General features: G+C 35.7%; 1 protein-coding gene across 2 annotated transcripts in view; it reads left to right on the top strand.

Annotated features, from left to right (window-relative positions):
- Positions 1–21,736, top strand: part of arid4b (AT-rich interaction domain 4B) — a 77,051-nt gene that overhangs the window by 44,245 nt on the left and 11,070 nt on the right. Inside the window, exons 7-17 of one of the 2 annotated variants that reach the window (XM_053501690.1) lie at positions 196–287; positions 583–727; positions 2,201–2,280; positions 3,559–3,635; positions 4,592–4,740; positions 7,113–7,185; positions 8,318–8,412; positions 10,263–10,360; positions 10,518–10,701; positions 11,746–11,942; positions 20,048–20,230. In XM_053501690.1, coding sequence (XP_053357665.1) covers positions 196–287; positions 583–727; positions 2,201–2,280; positions 3,559–3,635; positions 4,592–4,740; positions 7,113–7,185; positions 8,318–8,412; positions 10,263–10,360; positions 10,518–10,701; positions 11,746–11,942; positions 20,048–20,230 — 1,373 coding nt within the window. The remainder of the gene's footprint in view (positions 1–195; positions 288–582; positions 728–2,200; positions 2,281–3,558; positions 3,636–4,591; positions 4,741–7,112; positions 7,186–8,317; positions 8,413–10,262; positions 10,361–10,517; positions 10,702–11,745; positions 11,943–20,047; positions 20,231–21,736) is intronic. The other variant, XM_053501691.1, reaches the window with a different exon arrangement.

Here is a 21,736-nt window from a genome sequence, read left to right as displayed (position 1 = left end):
ACAGTACCTGCTGCTAAGATACTTTTACAGCATCTGCTGGTATTTTCTTAGAGACACATACCACAGCAAACAGTCAAAGGTCTTGGAGTCCATGCCTTGATTAGAGCTATTTAGTTACATACTGTACACAATATTAGGCAGGTGGATTAAATGTTTATTGTTTATAAAATTATTATTTTTGTTTTGAAAATGCAGACACTTGATAGGCTTCCCCTGACCAATCCTGAGCACTTTGGCACTCCTGTAATTGGGAAAAAAGGCAACCGTGGACGTCGTTCTAATGCCATGTAAGTTTTCCTGAAGAAAATCTTGTGTAGTGGTTTGACTTTCTTGTCTTCAAATGTGCAAAACATAAAAGTGTCTGTGTCCAACATTTCAATTCTCGTCGGTTCTACTAATTATTAATACAATGCAAAACAATATTCATAAAAATAAACCAAATAAATTATAAATACTCAAAAAAAATCAAAGAATGACAAACATTATTTGTGTAATGTTATATTATTTTAGATTTAAAAAATAGTGTTATTTATAACCCTCAATCCACTGACATCCATTAATAAATGTCGTTTTGGACCTTAGACACGAGGAAGAATCCTGTTCCTCATCCAGTGAAGAAGAAGAGGATGGAGACCCACAACAGAATGAAGAACTTTATGGCAAGGTGGTGTGTGTGGAAGGTGTTGCTATTGGAGATAAAAAGAAGACATTGTGGTTTCCTGCCCTGGTAAGTAATTTTCCTGAAATCTGACCCAGACATAAAACTTTCAAAGCAACCAAAATAAAAAGTTTACTGATCCAGGCTTCATCTTTTAATGTTCTAAAAAACAGTTGAATATTGTAAATATAACAATTAAAAAAGTGTTTCCATTATTTTGAGCCAATGTATTTTTATCTCAGTTAATAGTACTATAAACGCTATTAGGCTAAACAGTTGACGCAAAGACTATTTGGCGTGCATTATGAAGGAAGGACTTGGTACATTTTACTCAGAGTTTGAATTTTAAGAACTGTAATATGATATAATTAAGCAATATCACATGAAAGGGAGTGCTGTCCTGCTGGATATAGCATGGCTGTGATGCAATGTATCCATGCTACTGTATATCCAGTAATGAAGCACAACTTGAGTGTAATATTGCATGTACAGTATACAACAGTTCAATACAAACACCATTTAAAATAAACAAAGTATGATTTTATTCTTTATGTAACCAGGTATTTTGCTCTGCCAACACATATCCTTCCACAACAGGTGGAAATAACTTGTAAGCAACCAACAATTAAAAACCAACAGTTAGTGTAATTAACAGTAGTTTTTGACAGTAGTTTTAAACTTGTACTGTTGCTGGGTGAAGAGAATAAACTATTGGGGTGGTAGACAGCGCTGTAAATTCTTTTTTTTTTAATTTTTTTTTTAATTAAGATGACACAATATTACCAAATGTGTTTTCTTGCTAAAAGTGCTCCTGTGACTGGTTTTGAGTGTTTTTTAGCCGGCAGATGCCCTCTCCTCAACATGGCAGACTGCACAGACCTACTTTAACCCATGCTGTGACCGACAGTTGGTCTAATTAATGATTGTACAACGATTGCGACACGGAGAGATGCATGTAGTTTAACGTCCCAGTGGTGTTAGAGTCCATTATTGCCACTTGTGGAACGCCTCTCGTCTAATCAGACTGCTCGGTCAGAAGTGTTGTATAATATAAAATATAATTAATAAAACTATTTATTTTGTGTCTTTGTGTCATTGGACATAGCCATTATCAGATTATAAGCAGTGAGCTGTTACATTTCTAACATTTAGCAGTGCCCTTATATAAAGCCACTTAGAAGCACGTTGTAGAACAAATGTGAAAGTGATATGAAAAGATCACCACCTAAATATATAATGAGTATAATGACGGTCTTTTTGAGTGTGTTTGATTTAATTCAAAGTCTTCATGCTTTGTCAGTGTGTGTTGTCTAAGGCATTCACTTTTGTTAAGCAACAGGCTATAGAATGAAAAGATGGCATCACTGGCATATTCATTTTAAATATAGAACTAAAAACCTTTTGAAATTTAGGGTTATTTCTTGATGTTCATAAAGATAAAGATGAAAAATTAAAACAAGTAGAATGTCAATTTTTGCTCCTATTTGTTCCCATGTCCTCCGTTACTTTCCTAATTGTTTCTGTTCTTTTTTATCACTAAAGGTTATCTCACCGGATTGTCATGAAGATGTCATGATGAAAAAAGACAGCGTGTTTGTCCGCTCATTCAAGGATGGGAAATTGTGAGTAGCATAATATGTTTAATTCTTTTGATATTGTCAGTATTTAACTTACAGAAATCAAAAAAATGTTGAATATAGGCTTATGTTGATGAAGTGATTATAATGTGGTGTGAAAATAAAACGAAAATGAAGAACTGCATATTTCACATAGATTATCAGTAAATCTTACTGGCTGTATTGTATTCAAACAGGAGGCCACAATGACTGGAAAAGTCAGGGCTGAGGGCAAAATATGAGTCCTCAACTAGTAATTACGAAATTGATCAAGGAGTTTATGTTTGTTTACATAGTAATTGTATTTATTATTGTTAGGTTTTGCTGTAATGCCATTGTCAAAGCACAAGAAAGACAATTTTTATCTAATAATGCAATTAGAGAAAAACAAACAAAAACCTGATATGGGGAAGAAATATTCTTAATAACATGTTCCTAAGTTGCTATTAGTTGCCTGGATAGTTTGGGTTTTGGATTGAAATTGGCAGGTTCAGCAGGGTCATCACGGCCCAACCTCAACACTCTAGGGAGGAGCAGGTTACAAGAGAGGGGAAATGAATGAGTGAGTTCCAATTTTGGTTCAGTTGATGAAAAATGAATACTGAACCCAGGAAAAGTCCAGAGAACCAATATCTGGCTAATTTTTTTACTAAACCGGATAACCCAACCCCAACTCTGTCTGTAAATGTCCGTTAAATGTTATTAATATTGTCGAGGTGACAGCCACCTGGAAATAATGCAATCTGCATCTGTAATGGTTTTAGCTAGAACGGATCCAAGTGCAAGGAAAGAACAGCAGGGACAATTCTCAGCGTTTTATTGTAAAATCATTATTGAAAATGATTCAGGAATGTTCAAGAAAAAATTTTTGCAACCAAAAACACAAACCAACAAACAAACAAACCTGAAATTCATACAAACATGGTAAAAACATGGTCAGAAATATAAAAAATAAACCTTGCAATAACTTAAATATGACTTTTTGCCATACGGGAGAGAAAACTTGAGTGCACACACACACACACACACTTTCTCTCTTTTCTCTCTCTCTCTTTCTCTCTCTCTCTCTCTCTCATACAAACACACACACACACACACACACAAACACACGCACACACATACTAAGTTCAGATGCTTTGGTTTAGCAGAGTTTGAAATTGCACTGAAATTACACATTTACTGTCTTTATTTCACATTGTTTTTGTCACCAAGAATGAATCATTTCAGAATGGTCTGTGTTGGAAAAAAATCGTATTGTGTAAAATACTGTTTTTCATCTTACAGTCATATGGTTCTGCGGAAAGACGTAAAGGAACTTGATTGTGAAATGGACCTGAAAACAGAAGCCAGCCTCAAGGCAGGTGAGCATCTACATTGATCAGATACTGTAGTTACTCTTTCCACTGAGACAGTGCTAATGAAAGCTGTGTTTCAGAGCTGTATCCTAATTTCCTCTGGCATAAGAGGAGAATATTTATATCATAATAAGTGGCTGTTTTTTGAGCAAGGAACAGCTTTTGTGTTTTTTATTAATTATTTTAAATAATAAGCTGCTTGTGTTATTCGTGCATTTACTAATATTAATAATGAAGTTCCTAATTATTGCGTGAATATGATGGCAAAGAGCTACCTTTTTTCAGAGCATGATCTTATTTTATGACGCATCATGCCATGTGTCAATGATGTGACAAAAAATTAACAGTCATTATTGCATGGTCTTCTTCATGCACAAACAGTACAAAGCCGGGTAAGATTGAAGGACAATGACAGTGGTATAGATAATTTATGGTGAAATTTTCCCACTGCACAGCATTTGTATGTTTTAAGCCATTACAGGATAATCAGATGCATTTCATGATATAATAGTTTCAACATTTGCATGCTCACAAAGATGACTGTTCATTTTTTGTGACATTACAATATTATGGTTTTAGATTTCGTAAACAATATGAAACTTGTAAGTGGTCATTTAAAAAAAAGGAAACGAGACTTGTAAGCAGTGATAATCATAAAAACTTCACCTCTGACAATGTTTATGGAAATAGTAGCACAACACTCTTATTTTTGTCTGTTTCACCAGAGGAATCAAATCCGTGCAAGCCACCAACAGTTAAAAGAAAATTCTAGGTTGCAATCAGTTTTTAAACACGGTTACTGTGTTTACTGTTTAAATATTTCTTTTTTTTTTTGGTTTATTTTGGTATTTCTGCAATGCATTGAAAATTCACTAACTGTCTCTGAAACTGACCTACACACTATGACTTGGTGCCCTTTACTCGTCTGTAATCATGTACATTTTGTTCATGGTTTTAATCAGCGCTAAATGCAGCGTGGGATTTCCAGTGCCATGGTACCGTGCCTAGTGCATGGAGGACTGAGGTTAAGGATGAAAGTTCAAGCAGTGAAGAAAATGATGAGGAGGAAGAAGAGGTGCAGGACGATGGTGGCAGTAGCGATGAGGAAGAGGTATGAACGTTTAAATGACCAGGGAATTGCTGTGTAGTTTTATATCACTGTAGTACATACACAAATCAGCCCTGACATTAGAACCACCTGCCTAATATGCCTTCTTTCATCTGGTGCCATCTGCTCCCCAGGTAAGTAACGCACGTGTCCCCGGCTGACCACATTATGTAAAAGAAAGCAAGATTGAACAGACTAGGTCACCATTGCTCCATGCTCTAGTCCTGATGCTCACGTGCCTATTACAGTATATGCGTTTTCAGTAATGGTGCATAGTCTATGCTGAACCAGTCCATGTCTTCTGATACCTTTCTATTATAGCCAGAATTAAACTGCAGTAGCTTTTTCGACACAGGCCAGCCTTCATTCAACATGTGCATCAGTGAAATTGCATACCTATGACCCTTCCGATGATTTACAGCACCTGTTATCCTTTCTATGGCCAATGTTTGGTACAGTAGGTACTATTCACTTCACATCAGGGGCACCCAAAAACCTGATTTGGTTTTGGAGACGTTCTGACCAGTCTATCTAGCAATCACTCTTTAGCCCTTGTTAAAGTCGCTCAGATCCTTGGCTAGTTTTCCAACACTAAAACTTTGAGATAACTGACTGTTTATTGCTGCCTAATATAGCAAACAGTTGCTTGGTGGCCGTGGTTAGAGTGATTGGCCTTGGGCAAGTTGTTAACACACAGTTGGCTTATACTAGCCCTGTATCTGCAGTCTTATGGGCTGTTATGGTCTGAGAAGGACTTATATACAGTATGCACTAATTTATCTAACTCCTTGACAGGTGCCATTTTTATTGGATGATCTGAGATAATTAATAAAAATGTTACTTCACCTTGCAGTGGTTTTAATGTTTTGGCTGATCAGGGTCAATACACACAAACACAGACAATTTCTATATACACACATTTACATCTATCTGTCTATTTATAGGGAATGTTCTGGGCTTTAACTGGCCCATTCTAAAACATTGATCCTTTTCTTTTGGAGCTCTTCCATGGTTAAATTGGATTTGTAATTTTGCTTGTTATTACACCCAAACAATGGGGAGATCGCTCTTTTGCAGTGGCTGGTCTGAAACTTTGGAACTCCATTCCATCTGAGCTCCGTTACATTACTGACCTGCCTTTGTTTAAATCAAAACTTAAGACTCACTTGCAGTATTTAGAATGGCTTTTGATATTTTATTATTTTACGCTTTTTAAAATAATTTTATGTTTTATTTGTTTTAGTATTCTTATTGCCATTTTACTGTCATTTTATTAGTGCTGTGAATCACTTTGGTTCAACTGTAAGGTGCTATATACTGTAAATAAATGTTGATTGATTGATTGATTGATTATGCTAATGAGTAAATGTATTCTTTATTTTCGGCTGACACAACAGAGACCTGCAGTTTTAGGGCCAAATTGCATTGGTATTCTGAGCTATTCATCATTCCCTCTATCTTGAGTAAAGCTAGTCAAGCTGAAGAGACACAGCCCCATAGCAAGATGGAGTTCTTTTGGTGATAACTTGTTTGTTGTCCTGTTTTTGCATCAAGTACATCATTACATTTTTTTTCCAAAGCATTCTATTTTGGTGTCATGAGACAGTAACACATTCTGCTGCATGGTTTGGGGTGATTTTGACCAAGAGATCCAACACATGCTTGAAAAACTCTTTGTGGATCATGAAGAGCTGTCAGAGATGAAGCATGATGTCCTACGATGATCCTACAGAAACAGCTCTTTGTTTGGAGTAAATCAGAATGACTTTATAAGTGATAACTGTATGAGAACTAATTCAGACAATGAGTTTGAATGTGATTCTTTAATTCTGAGCTTAATCACATGCCCCATTATAAAAGAATGTGCTATTGTGAATGTGTTATTTAACTTATTGTTATGTTGCTATTGGTTGTTACAACCCCAGTAATAACCAGGTCAAAAGGTGATTCAACATTTTTTGTTTTGTTTTTACTTAAACATTGTTAGTTGCTATGTCACATTGCAGGTGTTAAAAAAATCTCTAAAATGACTATGTTTCTAACATCACAAGAACCTCTTATTTTAATATGTGTTAATAAACGTATCTGTCCGTAAGCGGTGCTCTCTGGTTTGCACCCTCATTCATAGCTCTATTCGATTTTCTGTAGGGTAACGAAGACTTGCTTATAACTTATAATAACCCGAGCAATTATATTTGACTAACATTGTGTTTTATCAAAAAATAAAGAAAAGTGTCAGGCAGGTAATAGCTCTCCATGTATCCTGTGTAGTTTTACTCTTCTGACATCTCTTATCTCAAGGGAACCATAAAATGATACCAAAAAGACTTTCCAGATTAATCTAACATAATTATTATTATGTTTCTAATGTCCAGGAGGAGGTGGAGCCCTTCCCAGAGGAGAGGGAGAATTTTCTCCAACAGCTTTATAAATTCATGGAGGATAGAGGTAAACACTTTCAGTGACTGCTGTTTTATTAAAAGTTCTATTAAAATCTACTCAGAAATCATAACTTACTGAGGGCATTTGGGTTTAAAAATATATAAGGTTATTTAGCTTTTAATTCTTTACAATTACATCTTGGTGTATTAAACAACTTGTAAGCTGAAAGAAAAAAATGTAAGATGATATTTTAAACTATATCCATGTTTTGACTTAAATACAGATGTCTTTAGTGAATAGCAAGGAAATACTTGTATACACTAAATGATTAGTTTCTAACAGTGGCTCATACTCTACATGAAATGTAAATTCACCTGAGGCAAGAGAGAAAGAGAACACTATCAAGACAAAGAAAATGAAAGAAAAAAATGGGAAAAAAAGAAAACTGGCACCATCTGTGTGTGCACCTTTTTTTTTTCCTCCACCACATGCACTCGTGCAAGTAGACATGTGCACAGTGTTTCTTGTTATCACCTGTCATCACATGATAAATAAATAAATGCATGAATGAATAACTAAATGAATGAAGACCTGAGCTTGGATGAGTGAATGATCTTGTCTTCTCAATGTTCATTGGCTACTGACGATGCACATCCACGGTCAAGACGTAACAGCATCCAGAGTCGCCTCTGAAACATCAAACATGTTTTTTATACTTCCACCCATGTTAGGAGGAGTCTGTTCTCAATCCATACCCGTCACACACCTCCCGATCTCTGTGCCAACTTGCCATGCCAGCTGGCCACCACTTGTGCTGACTGGTGCAGACTAGGACAGACACGGCACTGATAGAAAATTGTGTGGGTAGTCATGTAGTGTGACCTCAGCCCCAAATAGAACCATGCACAGGTGGAGTGAACCAGGCACAGGCACTGATTATGATAAAGACGGCCCCTCTCATGACAGAAGACTGTCTGGCAATATTTTGGGCTCTCTGTGCCTTTTTTGGTGGCTTAAGACAGAGAGCTGTCTTGTTTAATGATACACTAAAAATAAGTCAAGGAAATATTCTGTTTTAAAATATGAAGGACGAGGTCTGTTTTATATTACATTAGAAGGTCAGCATTTCAGAAAGGGTTAACTGTGGACTCACAGACAGCCAATGGACTAATTAACCTATTCCCCATTCTTTGTCAAGGCACACCCATCAACAAAAGACCAGTGCTGGGCTACAGAAACTTGAACCTCTTTAAACTTTACAGACTGGTGCACAAACTTGGGGGATTTGACAGTGTGAGTATTTGGTTACTGTTTTTAAATTTTTTTTTTTTTATTTTTTTTTTTTCAATTATCATCCTGACTAGAGACAGGTCAAATGTCATTATATTCAAGAGAAATAAATGTCATAAATATATTTACTTTAGATCAAAGACTAATTTTTTCAGTTCCCTGGAATTTTATTATGCCTACAGATAGAAACTGAAGGTTCAGGTGTGGCAACTCTTGGGGCGTCATCCACCCCAAATTAAATTCCATTTGCGATTATATTTAAAAATCTCCATTTCCCTGACTAATATGAATGCACACAGGGGGCCAAACTCACGCTTATAAACAACACAAAAACATAAAAAAATAAAATCCTTAGCAATGCCTTCTCACATGTACCATTTGAGAAGCCTTTTAGTTCATACCAGATCCGAAACATAAGTAACAATTTTTTCCTAAAAAATCTGGCAATAAATATAGTTTTGATAAGTTAGAACTGCATAATGAGACATTATCAGACTAAAAAGACTTGGGTTGTACATGACAGAACACTGAAAATAAATTCCCCTAAAATTACTGGGCTTCCTGGGAGTGTTTCAACTCATTGTACTGCATAAAGTATACTTTTGAATTCATAATTCCTCTGCCATCAAAAGACAGATAATCAGTAAAGGTTAATGAGCTTCCTTCATAAGCAGCCATACAAGCCTACTGTACTTATACAATCCACATTCTTGACAAATGAGTTTGATTGGTTTGAATTATGAGATCCTTTCATTCCCCACACGTTAGCCATTCCATCACTTTGGTAGCAAATTCTAATTTGTCCTCATGATTGCGTCTGCTTATGACTGCTTTAGGGTTGTATTAAGCCTGTAGGTTCCACTGTTTGCCAAATTGCAAAGTAAATAATGACAACAACAACAACAATCAGTTATTATTTTCTGACACAAAGGTCAGCTGTTCTGGAACAGTTCTTGCAAGAACAGTATTGTGTCAAGTGCATTTGCAAAACTCATCAGGCAGCACGATGAAACCGGCTCTCATAAAGACCTTCCCAGGAATGCAAGACTAAAACTTATCTCTGCTGCAGGGGAAAAGTTCATTTAAAGGTTACCATATAATGAAGGCATATTTAGGATGCTTTTAGCATTGTTTTACAGTGTAGAAAGAAATAAAAAACAGGAAATAAAATGGAATTAAAAGGGTTTTTACTGGTAGTGTATTTCTAATCCTCTTGTTTTTTTTTCTTTATTTCATATGTTTATAATGTACCGTGGCTTTATGTATACTGCTGGAACACTAATTTCCCCTAGGGATAAGTAAAGTCTTCTTTATTATCTCGAAGTCTATTCTCTCACATGTATTTGGTTTTTACAGAATGTGCATGTCAAAAGAAGGTCTATAAGCCTATAAGACCACTGAGAGAGTCTATACCTTAAACCACCGGCATTATTATTTAGCTAACGTGTGCTGCGTGGGTTGGCAGATTTACCAGATTAAACAAAGAGAATCGGGAACAATTAATCAAACTATATTAATCCAATTTTTATTCTTGTCTCATTCCCTGTAGTGGTTTTGCTAGAGAACACGACAAAACTAGAGTACACGACAAACCCTAGTGGCAGTATGCTTTCACACAAATGTTTAAACAGCGTCTTTTTTGTAAATCTTTAATTATACATGGATTATTTAATTAAAGTAGAATTTTAATTATATATTTTTTTACTTTTCCATAAAATAGTTTACCCAGACACGGTGTCCAGCAGGATCTGAATTTGCTGGTGACGGAGAGTGTTATTTTTTGGATCCAGTGTTACATTCAGAGCCACTGTTTATTTCTTTTCTTCTATTTTTGCTTTATTTTGTCATTCCAGATTGAGAGCGGATCTATCTGGAAACAAGTCTATCAGGATTTGGGAATCCCTGTGTTGAACTCCGCTGCAGGTTACAATGTCAAATGCGCCTACAGAAAGTATGTAGTCCACACAATTATTATACAATTAAAAGCAACCATTTTGGATGTTATGGTTTCATAGACGTTTATTGATATATCTTATTTAACCATAATTTAACCATAAAAGTTCAGTTTAGTTTTAAAACTTTTTTTCAAGACTTGTGATGTTCCACAGGTATCTTTATGGTTTTGAGGACTACTGCACTTCAACTGGAATCACATTCCGCATGGATCTCCCATTTAAAGCAACAGGGAGTTCTCACACAGATAGCAGTAAAGAAGGACCAGCAGAGAGAACAAATGTTGTGGAGCCAACACCTGATCCAGAGACATCACTAGGCACAAAAAATATTGTCAAGGTAACAATACCACCTTTCACTGCCTCTCTGCAACAATGGCATAACAAAACATATGAACACCTTAAGTGCTTAAGGAAAAAAAGAGACACATGCAATCTTGTTGGAAAAAGCCCCTGACACTGCTAGTTTATTATCTGAATGAAGAATCCCTTTCAAGAAATGTTTTCTTTTTTCCTTTGGATTACCACTGAAAGACAGGGAGTGCTTTTTGGCTAAACTAACACTTTCAAATGGTGTAAATCTTTAAGATCTTTCTGGACTTGTGGCTTGATCCTGAGCAGTGAGCTAACCTGCAATGGACAGACATATGTATTGTATATCTCATAGAGTTTTTATACTAGCGAGACATTTCAAGCATAAAAGTCTCTAGATGTTCATACACAAAATCAAGACATAATGTTCTACAATAACAACACTGCTGTCCTGAGACAGAAGGCAGTAGTAGCCAGATATCTTGATAGATATCAAGAGTCATGTACTTATGTGCAGTTATCGAGCTAAATGTCTTCATTATAGACAACATCTTGGTAAGAAGGTGATGTTGCCATCTAGCATTAGCTAAATAGCATCTTAATGTAGGGAACTTTGTTAAAGCAATATAAATCAGTCTCATCACCAACTGTGATGTCTTCCCCAGCTACTCATTTGAGTCACTGTAGAGACCCATGATTATATTAAGAAAAAGAACAAGTACAGCATCAGTTCTTACATCTTCATTTTAGAATGATGTAATTTATTTGCAAGCAGATAAATAATTAGTAAAAAAAAAAAATTACTAATGCTTAAAAATTGCTTTAATCAGTGGATTACAGTGATAATTATCAATCGATTATTTAAACAGACCTTTTCAATTAAAACAGTCCTTTTTTACGGGAGTAGGTAATTGATGTTAATTGATTCAAAATATGTTCAAAAGTGATTAGCCTATGTGAGCATTATTTAAAATGCTTACAAAGATGCAGATGTGGTCCAGGTAGAATGTGACACCCCTAATATAAACTTATATAAAAATTTGCTGATGTTTGTTGGTAAAATTACTTTTAGGAGGAGAAATCAGAAGAAGCTGAACCTTTTAAGAACAAAGTGAACATCAGAAGCCTGAAGAAAGAAGACTATAGTGATGAGGAAGATAACGGTATTGATGAAGAGTCCCACAAATTCAAAGCTGCACCCACAGAAGATCCATGCCCAGAGAATGTGAAGGCAGAACCATGTAAGGACCAGAACAAGGAACTGTTACGGTAGGTGTAACACCACCAAGCCAGGCTGTGAGAGTGTTGGATTGTATAACAAATGCAAAGCGACACATTAAAAAAAATTAAAAATTACAACTGGAAAAGTGTGAACAAAAGTAAAAGGGGCTGTACTGAAGAAACATGGTATTCTTCTCATGAGTAGGAAATCGTAAAAATAAGTGAGAAAGATTTTAAAAGTTGGTAATAAATACATTAAAACACAGTCAACATTTTATGCAACAATTTGTAGTCAGTTCAAAAGGCAATGAGTTTTCCTGTATTTTTATTTTTACTAAAGAATGAAGAACCCACTCGTAAGACCATTTTGTGCCATTGCTCAGTGATGTAAATTTTATATTTCAGGTTGTTTATGTGCAAAATTAATTCCCACCAGAGGTCATGCAAAACCACCGATGACAGAATGTTTTTAAAAATATTTTGCTGACAGAAAGCTGTGTGATCCCGCTGTAACGGTGAACACGTTAACAAGTTAACAAGTTTCCCTTTTTCTCCTCTGTTAAGACTAATTAAAACTAATACCAACAAATTAAAAGAAACTTTTTCAGAGAAACAAAGATTTGACAGGATCTTTAGTTGACCAGTGTATATGGTGCTATTTGTTAAAATTTACTAGATTCTTGCCTTCATATTGAAAAGGTAGGCGCCCTTTTGTCGTGTTATATCCCTGTCTCTGTTTTTTTTCTGTCTCTCGACTGCCTCACTTTTATCTCTTACCTTTTAGAACATATTAGTATCCATATGATGGTTTGTTGTCTTCAACAAGTGTGTTCACACACTAACCCGTTTTTGTTTTGATGTGTTTTTGTGATCAAAGTGAGTGAGCAAGTTTGTCTTAGGCATGTATACAAGCATGCATGGAGGATTTATGTTGGGCATGTTGGCTGTCAGTTAGATTATTGGTGCTGATATTGAACCACTTGATGAAGTAAAGAAATTAATGGTGTTTGTTTTTGACGCTGCTTGTGTTGTGGACCGGCTTTTAGTTCCTTCTTTGGTTTAACTCGTCTCGGATTTCATGCTCTTGTGGAAACATCAGAGTAAAAAATCCAGTTAAATTTGCATAAGAAGATTTTCTAATCCACTAGCTTTTTTCATTTGATTTTAAAACGTATGAAACCAGGGTCCTGCCTAACACCTTCTAACCTGTTGCTAGGTTATAGGACAATGAGGTGTGTGTGCGCGTGTGCATGGATGTGTGTACAGTAAGTGTGTATGTTTTGATTGGGGGAGTGGAAGCAGTTCAGGGACAGCAGTGTACTGCAGTTCAGTCTGCCTTGGCTAAATTTACTTTTGCTATCTAATGTGATTTTGAAATGCCATTTGATGTGCCCCACTTGCTTTTAACAAAGTCTTCATGCAAGATTGCAGTCCTGCTTAGTTTCAGTACCAACTTACTTAGCCCTGCAATACCAAACAAAAAAGCTGTTTATCCTATTGTTTGTACATTCTTTGTTTATTAATATTCATATTTTATTTAGTAATACTAAATTATGCATATAAAGTATGATTCACAAATTACTCCTTTGCATTAGTATAAAGTAAATACTGTGTGAATGACATTGCTATGACTACTACTACTACTACTGCTACTGCAAGAAATGTTGTCATAAGCCATTTGCTGTGAACGCCTTCAGGTTTTTAAAGTAACTAGATTAGCAGAAATTTTTTGAACATAACGCTTTAGCTCAACTAGACTTTTAGTTAACAAAATGTATAATGTGGATCCCTATTACCTTTCCCCAATTACTGCTGTTTTATTTAATTAGGCTTTGCTTTTGTTATTTTATTGAATTATTAGAAATAAACTTAACTTAGTAAATTGACACCAATTTTTGGAACATAAGATATAAGAGCCTAGCATTACTATGCAAAAATATATTTGTACGTAAGTTGGTGTATCTAACTTGTGTTTAGCCAAAGACTTACAAGAAAAAGTGAGATTGTCCTGTTTACCATTTCCATTGATTTATTTGTTTTTGTGTGGCAACATCTAAACACTCCTAAGTGGCCAATTTGAGACAGCTGCACTCATAACCTTCTAAGTCTAACATGATTAATTGTTTGATTGATTGATTAAAAACAAGCAGTCAGAAACCAGGTGCGGAAAATAAGTAAGTGTATAATTATGTAACATGTACAACCAGCTTACCAACAAAAACATAAAGTCAAAGTTTCTCTAGTCATTCTTTTGTCTCGTTTTTTTTTTTTTTTTTGTCATTCAAATATGGATTCGATGGCATGCTTTATTTTTCTGTTATATGACCCAGTTTAGGGTCAGGTTAAACTACTGGGCCACTGCTGGCCTCACATTATATTCAGGAGTAATCTGACATGAAGTAAAAATCCATCATTGGCTGCACAGGTCCTGTGGCTGTAAAATAAATCCAAATCACCCCTCCCACCAACACATTTGACAGTTTCTATGAGGTGGTAACACTTTTGGCATCAATGGAAGTAAGGGAGCTGGAAGCAGGCTTGAGACAACGCACAGCTGATTTATTCTTCTCTCTTGTAAATACATTATTATTTTTTTAATTGTACTCTCACTTACAGTACATGCACATTTTTACACACACTCTGCAGAAAGCGAGCCAGTGGCAAAACCATCAGACAGAGCAATCACAAAGAGACGCAAATAAATAGACTTGTTCTGAACACAGGTGGGATCATTACGAGTCACCTGCTCTTCTTTTACCAGTAGACAAGCAATGCCCCCATGCCCACCTCAGGCTCGGTAGTCACCCCACCATCCCCCCACTCCCACCGACCACTATGATGAGTGATGATTACTCTGGACAGACAATGGACATGGTTTGATGGACACACAATCTTTCTCCATTGTGCTGTACTTTGTCTCTCTTTTTGACAGCTTGCAGCTGACATAGAGCATGGGGCGACCCCTCCCCCTCTACCACCTGGGACAAAAATGGCCCCCAGCCATCTGTCTAAAACATTGGTCTGTGAGAGGAGGAAGAGGAGAGTAAGGATAATCCAACCCCCACAAAAAAAAGTTCAAAGCCTGTTCGTACAGCTCTGGACCAGATCTGGTGCCCTTTTTTAGTAAGGGCTGTCAATCTGGAACACTGCAGGGGGCCTGAACAACTCAATAGGAAGTGACACAAATTGCTGTAAACAAAATGCAGTGCAAATGGACATTTTAGTCAAAGGAATCTGTCAATACAGATGAGAAGATTGAGTATCCAGGCAGAGGCACAAATACATGAAAAATTGCTCCTACAACTCGGCCAGCTGTGCATTCTAGAAAGGTGAGGGTCGTTACAGGGGACCAGTGAGAACTGGGCTGGCTGGAGTTTTGTATTGTATTTAATTTTTACATTTAGAAGGTCTCTCTTCTTAATTTTCTCAGATGCCATCAGGTTTGCGCCCATATATCAATTTAAATAGGGAAGACCGAGTGGTGGCTTGTCGGACCCATTTTGAGAATACTTATTTCAGTTCTAATCATTGTGAATATCTGGATGATAAACTGTGGTACAAATCAGTTTATTAAACTGACTCAGGAGATTACCCAGAAGTGTGGGTATGTGATTTGATTAGAACCATAACTTGTGCTTGTGCTGCACATGGTTTAATTATAACCATCACTTGTGCAAACTTACTGTAACATGTCCTGCCCACTCATGTCTTTGAACTGTGGGTGGAAACTGGAGTACATGGAGTCTCACATTCTCATCTATAGATGGGAGTCAAACCCTCGATCCTGGAGGTGTAAAGCCGCAGTGCTAGACACTAAGCCGCTAGGCCACCACACACAGGAATGAACATCTCATTGTTGCTTTTATAGTCAAACTTCCTGATGATTAACAAATCTTGTGTACCTTATTAGTAACACCTTCTATACCTTGCTATTTTCTTTATTAATTATTGTGTAAGTAGGAAATGTGCACTTATTTTCCCACCTGGTATCTAAATGTTGGTTGTATTTGGTATGTTACCTTTGTAAATTTTATTTAATAAAAATTTATTTGAATAGTGATTTTAACAGTAGACATTTTAAAATAGAAGCTTTCCAGAAGCTTTACTTTAATAAGAGTGTGTACTCGAGCTGGCATCAATTAAAGTGTTATTTAAACAAATGCTTTTGTAGAAGAAATTTGGCTTGGGGAAAATTAGCTTACATTAAAATAAGAACCTAGAAATACTATTGTAGTTTGAATAGTAAATACTGTTGGCCTTATCAGGGTAGTTAGATTTAGTTATGCAAGATGTAAAATATCAAATAAACAAAATCTTGGACAAATATAAATATTTTTTAATTAGACAATGTAGAATCTTTATTAATGCTAATAAACTGGTAATGGTTTGATAATATTATAACCCCCAAAAAAGGAATTACCACACTTAGAGGATGCTCAACCAAATTTTTTTAATAAAAAAACATTTTAAGAACTTTTGTTTAGCAGCTAAACATTCTTGTTTTATAAAATACACTTTAAACTTTTATTACCATATTTAATGCCATATTTTTTTATATTAAACTGTGTAAAAACATTAGGGAATTACTCAGTGGTAAGGAAAAAAATATATAAAATTACCTTGGAAATTAGTCTTAATTTTGCAAATTAGTCTGCATTCAGGAGAGCATGATTACAAATTTATGAGCTGTTGGAATTAATAAAATAAAGCATGGCCTCAATAAGAGTTCCTCCAGTAGCCCATTCAAAAAGAAAATCCACCATGGAGTGTGGCAAAAGATCAAAGTGAGATCAAATATTAAACAAAACATAACATTTGGTTACTTTGTGTAAAGTGAAGAAGAATTTGGTAACTAAAGTATGTTTAAGGTATGTTCTGTAATGTTAACTAGTTCTCTATTTTAGAATGTTTTTTAAGGTCATACTATGTGTTTTAAGGCACCATAACAACTACTAGCAGCTGAAAGTTCTGACCATAAACTGACAGACCTGGTCCACATTTTTACAGTTCTGCTTAAAAATGTGCATACACTTATAGGCATTTTTTTCTGTGGAATAATGGCTTTTTTTCATTTATCTTGGACAGCCAATCAGAAAGGGTTTTCTGATATTAACGCAGGGTCTAAAGTATACATATGGAATTAAAAATATACATACACCAAATTAAATTATTAAGTAAGTAGTGCTGAAAGTCCCAAAATGTATTTAAATTTACCCAACCCAAGGCTTTATCAAATAGAGGTCATTGTTAACTACATCCAGTAGCTTCTCTGTGCTAACATAAAAAAGGGTTGACAGCACTCATTAGTTTTTCCCATTGTCTTGGAAAATCTAATGAGTGCTGTCAACCCTTTTTTAAGGAAAGGAGAAAAGAGCTCAGGACAGATTTGAGAAAGAGAATGGTGGATTAACCGATGGCAGGAATGTTTCTTAGAGCCATTTTAAAACATCTTTAAATTCCAATTGGTCTATACAAAAAGTTATTGGAATATTTGACACTTTGCCAAGGTCTGGAAAAAGATGCAAAATGTCAACCTCACCTAAGAGAAAATTGGTTTAGGTGGAGAAAACTAAAACTCACAGGCCTGCTATGAAGCTGTTAAAACACCAGTGTCAGTGTTTACATTCAAGGACTAAAGGGCTGCCATCCAAAAATAAGCCACTCCACCAAAATCGAGACCTTCAATCTCGCCAAGTTTTCCAGGAGTACTGTATTGGAGTGTATTCAAGAAAAGTTGTCTGGAAGGGAAAAGTGGGATAACAAAAAGTGCACAAGTTTTTAATTGAAGCTGATTCAATAACTTGGGAAAGTTTCCTAAGTAGTGGAGTGAGGCTGCTGTCAGTGAATCAAGAGCCACCATACACAGACATCTTCCAGAAATGGGATATGACTATTGTGTTCCTAGTATCAAGCAACTACTGAACCAGATACAAAATGAGCAGCTTCTTACCTGGACTATGGAGAAAAAATTTGACATGTTCAGTAGTAAGTGCATTCTGCGTTTCATTTGGAAATGAAGGTCCTTGAATCTGGAGAAGAGAGGCACAGAATGCAAGTTGCTTGAAGTCCAGTGTCAGTGATGATTTGAGATACCATGCTATCTGCTCTTGTTGATCTCCTATATTTTGTCAAGTCCAAGGTCAACGCCAGGAGATTTTAGAGCTCTTTAAGCATCTGTCTGCTGACAAGCTTTATGGAAATGCTGATTTCCTTTTCCATCAGGATTTAGCATTTGCCCACAATGCCAAAATTTCCATTATTTTACTGTGCTTCATTTACCTGGCCTAACCTCAACCTTATAGAGAATCTCTGCAGTATTGTCATGAGCAAAATGAGAAAAACCTGGCCCAAAAATATAAATTGAAGGCTGCTATCAAAGCAACCTGGTCTCTAGTAAAGCCTCAGTAGTGCCACATGCTGATCGCCTACATGTCTTGCCGCCTTGATGGCGTAAGTAGTGCTGAAAGACCGTTAACAAAATATTGGGTGGACAAAGGAGTATTTTTTAGAAGTTTGACATTTTTTCCTTATAGTTAATTGAAAAAAATTTATAAGAGCTATAAGCTGTAATCATTTGAACAAAAACTTAATATTTACTTTATTACATGCAATAAATGTAGAGCTTCAACTTTTAAAAGACATTTATTTTCAAATAACGTACATAAAGACTTTCCCATTATATTGTGTGTATACTTTTGACCCTGTGCTGACTTCAGCAAAACTTTCAAAAATGTTCCAAAAACTTACATTTACTGTGCCCCAGAAAAAGACCATGCCATAAACCAAATTATTGAATGGCCAATATTGGCATGAAATTCAAGTTCATGATGAGCGTATGTAAACTACTATGTAAACATATACTATGTTTTTCTGCTCTTCTTGAAAGAAACACATCTTACATATTTAGTATAGAATCTCTAACATTTTACAGGTTAGCATGGAACCTGCAAACTACTCCTGGTCTGCCTTCTAGTGGGTAGCGCTTTTACAAGCTTGTAGTGGCAAATTTATGGAGGCATAGAGGTTTAGAACATGGGCATGAACAAACACATGCACACGGTGTCAGAGGTCTTTTTGGGCTTATACATGACAGCCTGGTGTAGCTGTTAGGTTCCATTTAGGTCAACTAGAGGCCAAACCTAATAATTGTTTGAAGTCAAACATTAATTGATTGAAGTGGAATCAGGTATAATTTCTGCTTAGTTAGAATAAAAACCACACAAAGTCTTAACCTTTGAGTGAGGCCGAAGTGTTGCTCAGAATAAATAGAGCAGGGTGTAACAATAGCTCTGTTGTCAAAGGTTAACATAATGGATTCAGAAATTGGTACACATTTAGCCCGACAATATTATTTAGACTTTGATTGCTCATTAATCAGATTGGGCTTCAGTCTTTTGATATGCCATTGTGGTGGTGATAACTAAAAGTTCCTATAGAATAAATATTAGTAAATACTTTTGTAAATGGGAAATACAGACTTATTTATACAAAGTACATGCTGGAGATAATCTTATACAGCCACCTTTAAAATATAGATTATTTTTAATTAAATTAAATTAAATTAAATTAAATTAAATATAAATTATCCTATACCATAGTTGAAAATGGATGCTAGTGTTATAAAGACATTGAAGCAATAGAGTAAAAAAAGACATGTTTAGTATCTGGAGTAATCTCCATGTTATACATCTTAGTGCATCTTTCCAGAACATGGAACACCTTAGAACACAGCCAGAATGTTCCCTCAGAACCGTTATTTTACCTTTGAGTTAAGTTACTTGCGCATAACTTTGAGCTATTAAAGCTCAAGCTTTGCATTACAAAGGCATTTGTTAAAGAATATTATAATATAAGTCATCTTTTACAGATTCCAATAATCAAAAAAGTAAAAGAAAGGTAACTTAAACAAGCAATTACTATTATTATTATTATTGTTAATTATTATTACTACTAAAATGACTACCAATTATTATTATTATTATTATTATTACAAAAGGATTAGGGCTATGTGATAGTCATATTTAGCCAAGTAATGGTATAGCAGATGATGGATTATTTTGTTTGTTTTTTTTTTCAAGAGGGTGGAGATGGGTTCTTGTCTATATTCTGGGGCAGGCTTAGGGAAAGGAAGTGCTGAACTGTCTTTCTTGCAGGAATGACAGCAGTCAGGAGTGGGAGGAAGGGGAGGAGTATGAGTGTTACCCCCCTGGGATGAAGGTGCAGGTGAGGTATGGGAGAGGTCGCAATCAGAAGACGTATGAAGCCACTGTGAAAGAGTCAGACCTGGAGGGGGGAGAGGTGCTCTACCTGGTACACTACTGTGGCTGGAATGTCAGGTAAGGCAGGACCCTGGGAGCTCCTTATGCATTACAAAAAAATGTGGTCGCCTTTATTCTGAGAATTGGATCCGATATTTAGTTCAATCCCGATGTCTGTTAGAGTTTTCTACCTTCATCTCAAAGCATCTTTCTGACTTTTAGTGTGGAGTGTCTATAGCATTTTAGTGTGGCCATCTTGTGGTTGATGAAATCAGATGTCTGCTTCTCTGCCATTTAATTGAAGGAAGCACTGGAATTCTGATTATTCCATAGGCTGAACTTGTCTGAAGAGGAAATGCTTGGAGACCATTTGGAGTTAAATAGTGCATCCCCAGCCTGCCTTTGGTGTCTGTTTCTGATTGTTTTGCATTTCTTAGTAATAAGTGCTAGTGTTGGTTCCATTCCATAGCATGGGCAGGTGGACTGAATGTTCTTCCACTGAATTGTTGGAACACTATGTGGTAGTGATGTGATAGTGTTGACTGAATGCAGTTCAGACTTAGGGAATAGTGTAATCACATTTATCATTTTCTTTTTCTGGACAAAACTTTACTTATGCTTTTATATGTGTAGTAATCAAGCAGTCATATTTTTATTCATGTTGGAAAAAATGTAAAACATTTTCAGCACAGTTATACTGACAGCCTCATGTTAACAATGACGATAGTGCTGCATCTTTTTAAGTTAAAAGTTGTAACTAGGATTGCATAGATACAGGTGTATGGTATATAATACTGTGGTCATTTACTTTTACACAGTATATATACTGTTTTCACTGTTGGTGCCCGCATATATTTTAAATATATATATATAAAATATATGCGAGCACCAACAGTGAAAACATTTGACATGCCCTGAAATGCCAGTGAGCTGCACATATATTCACAAGTAATGAGGCAGTCTGCAACCTTCAGTCTGTGAATTGAAAATAAAAGAAAAGCAACTTGATACAACATATTCATACTAAAGCTCAACCTAGGTGAGTAAAATTAACAGTGTGTTGGTGTTTGCCAAGTGTGCCGTTCTTTTTACGATTTTTATTATTGGTCATTAATGACGTTGTATGATTTCATCACATCGAAATAAAAACTTTACTTTACAGCTGTACTGATAAACTTGTTTGAGCTAATTAACGTTCAGGACAAAACTAAATGAATTAATACTACAGGCCAGTTTACATGTATCACATTGTGTAAGGATGTATGTACTGTAAACTGAGTTCCTTTCTAAAAAGCATTTCAATGCATACTTCAAGTAAAGATTTGCTAAAGACTTGGCTTTATTGCACATTTAAGTTTCTTACAAATTAATAAAGCATAAACTCCATAGAGACCCACCGAGATAATAAAATCACACTTTATATACACTGTGCACTTTATTTAAAATCATGATCCACAAAGATGTCATGTGTAACCTGACAAAGGGCTTTTTGATTGACTTCCGACTTTTTGGCTTTTGGGTGCTTTACGTCTAGAAATAGCACCATGTAATCCAACAAAAGTCACATCAGAGTTTTATTAGTTT

This window comes from Clarias gariepinus, chromosome 8 (genome assembly GCF_024256425.1).
Source record: "Clarias gariepinus isolate MV-2021 ecotype Netherlands chromosome 8, CGAR_prim_01v2, whole genome shotgun sequence".
Lineage (NCBI taxonomy): Eukaryota > Metazoa > Chordata > Actinopteri > Siluriformes > Clariidae > Clarias > Clarias gariepinus.
This window is presented reverse-complemented; position numbering and strand designations above follow the sequence as displayed.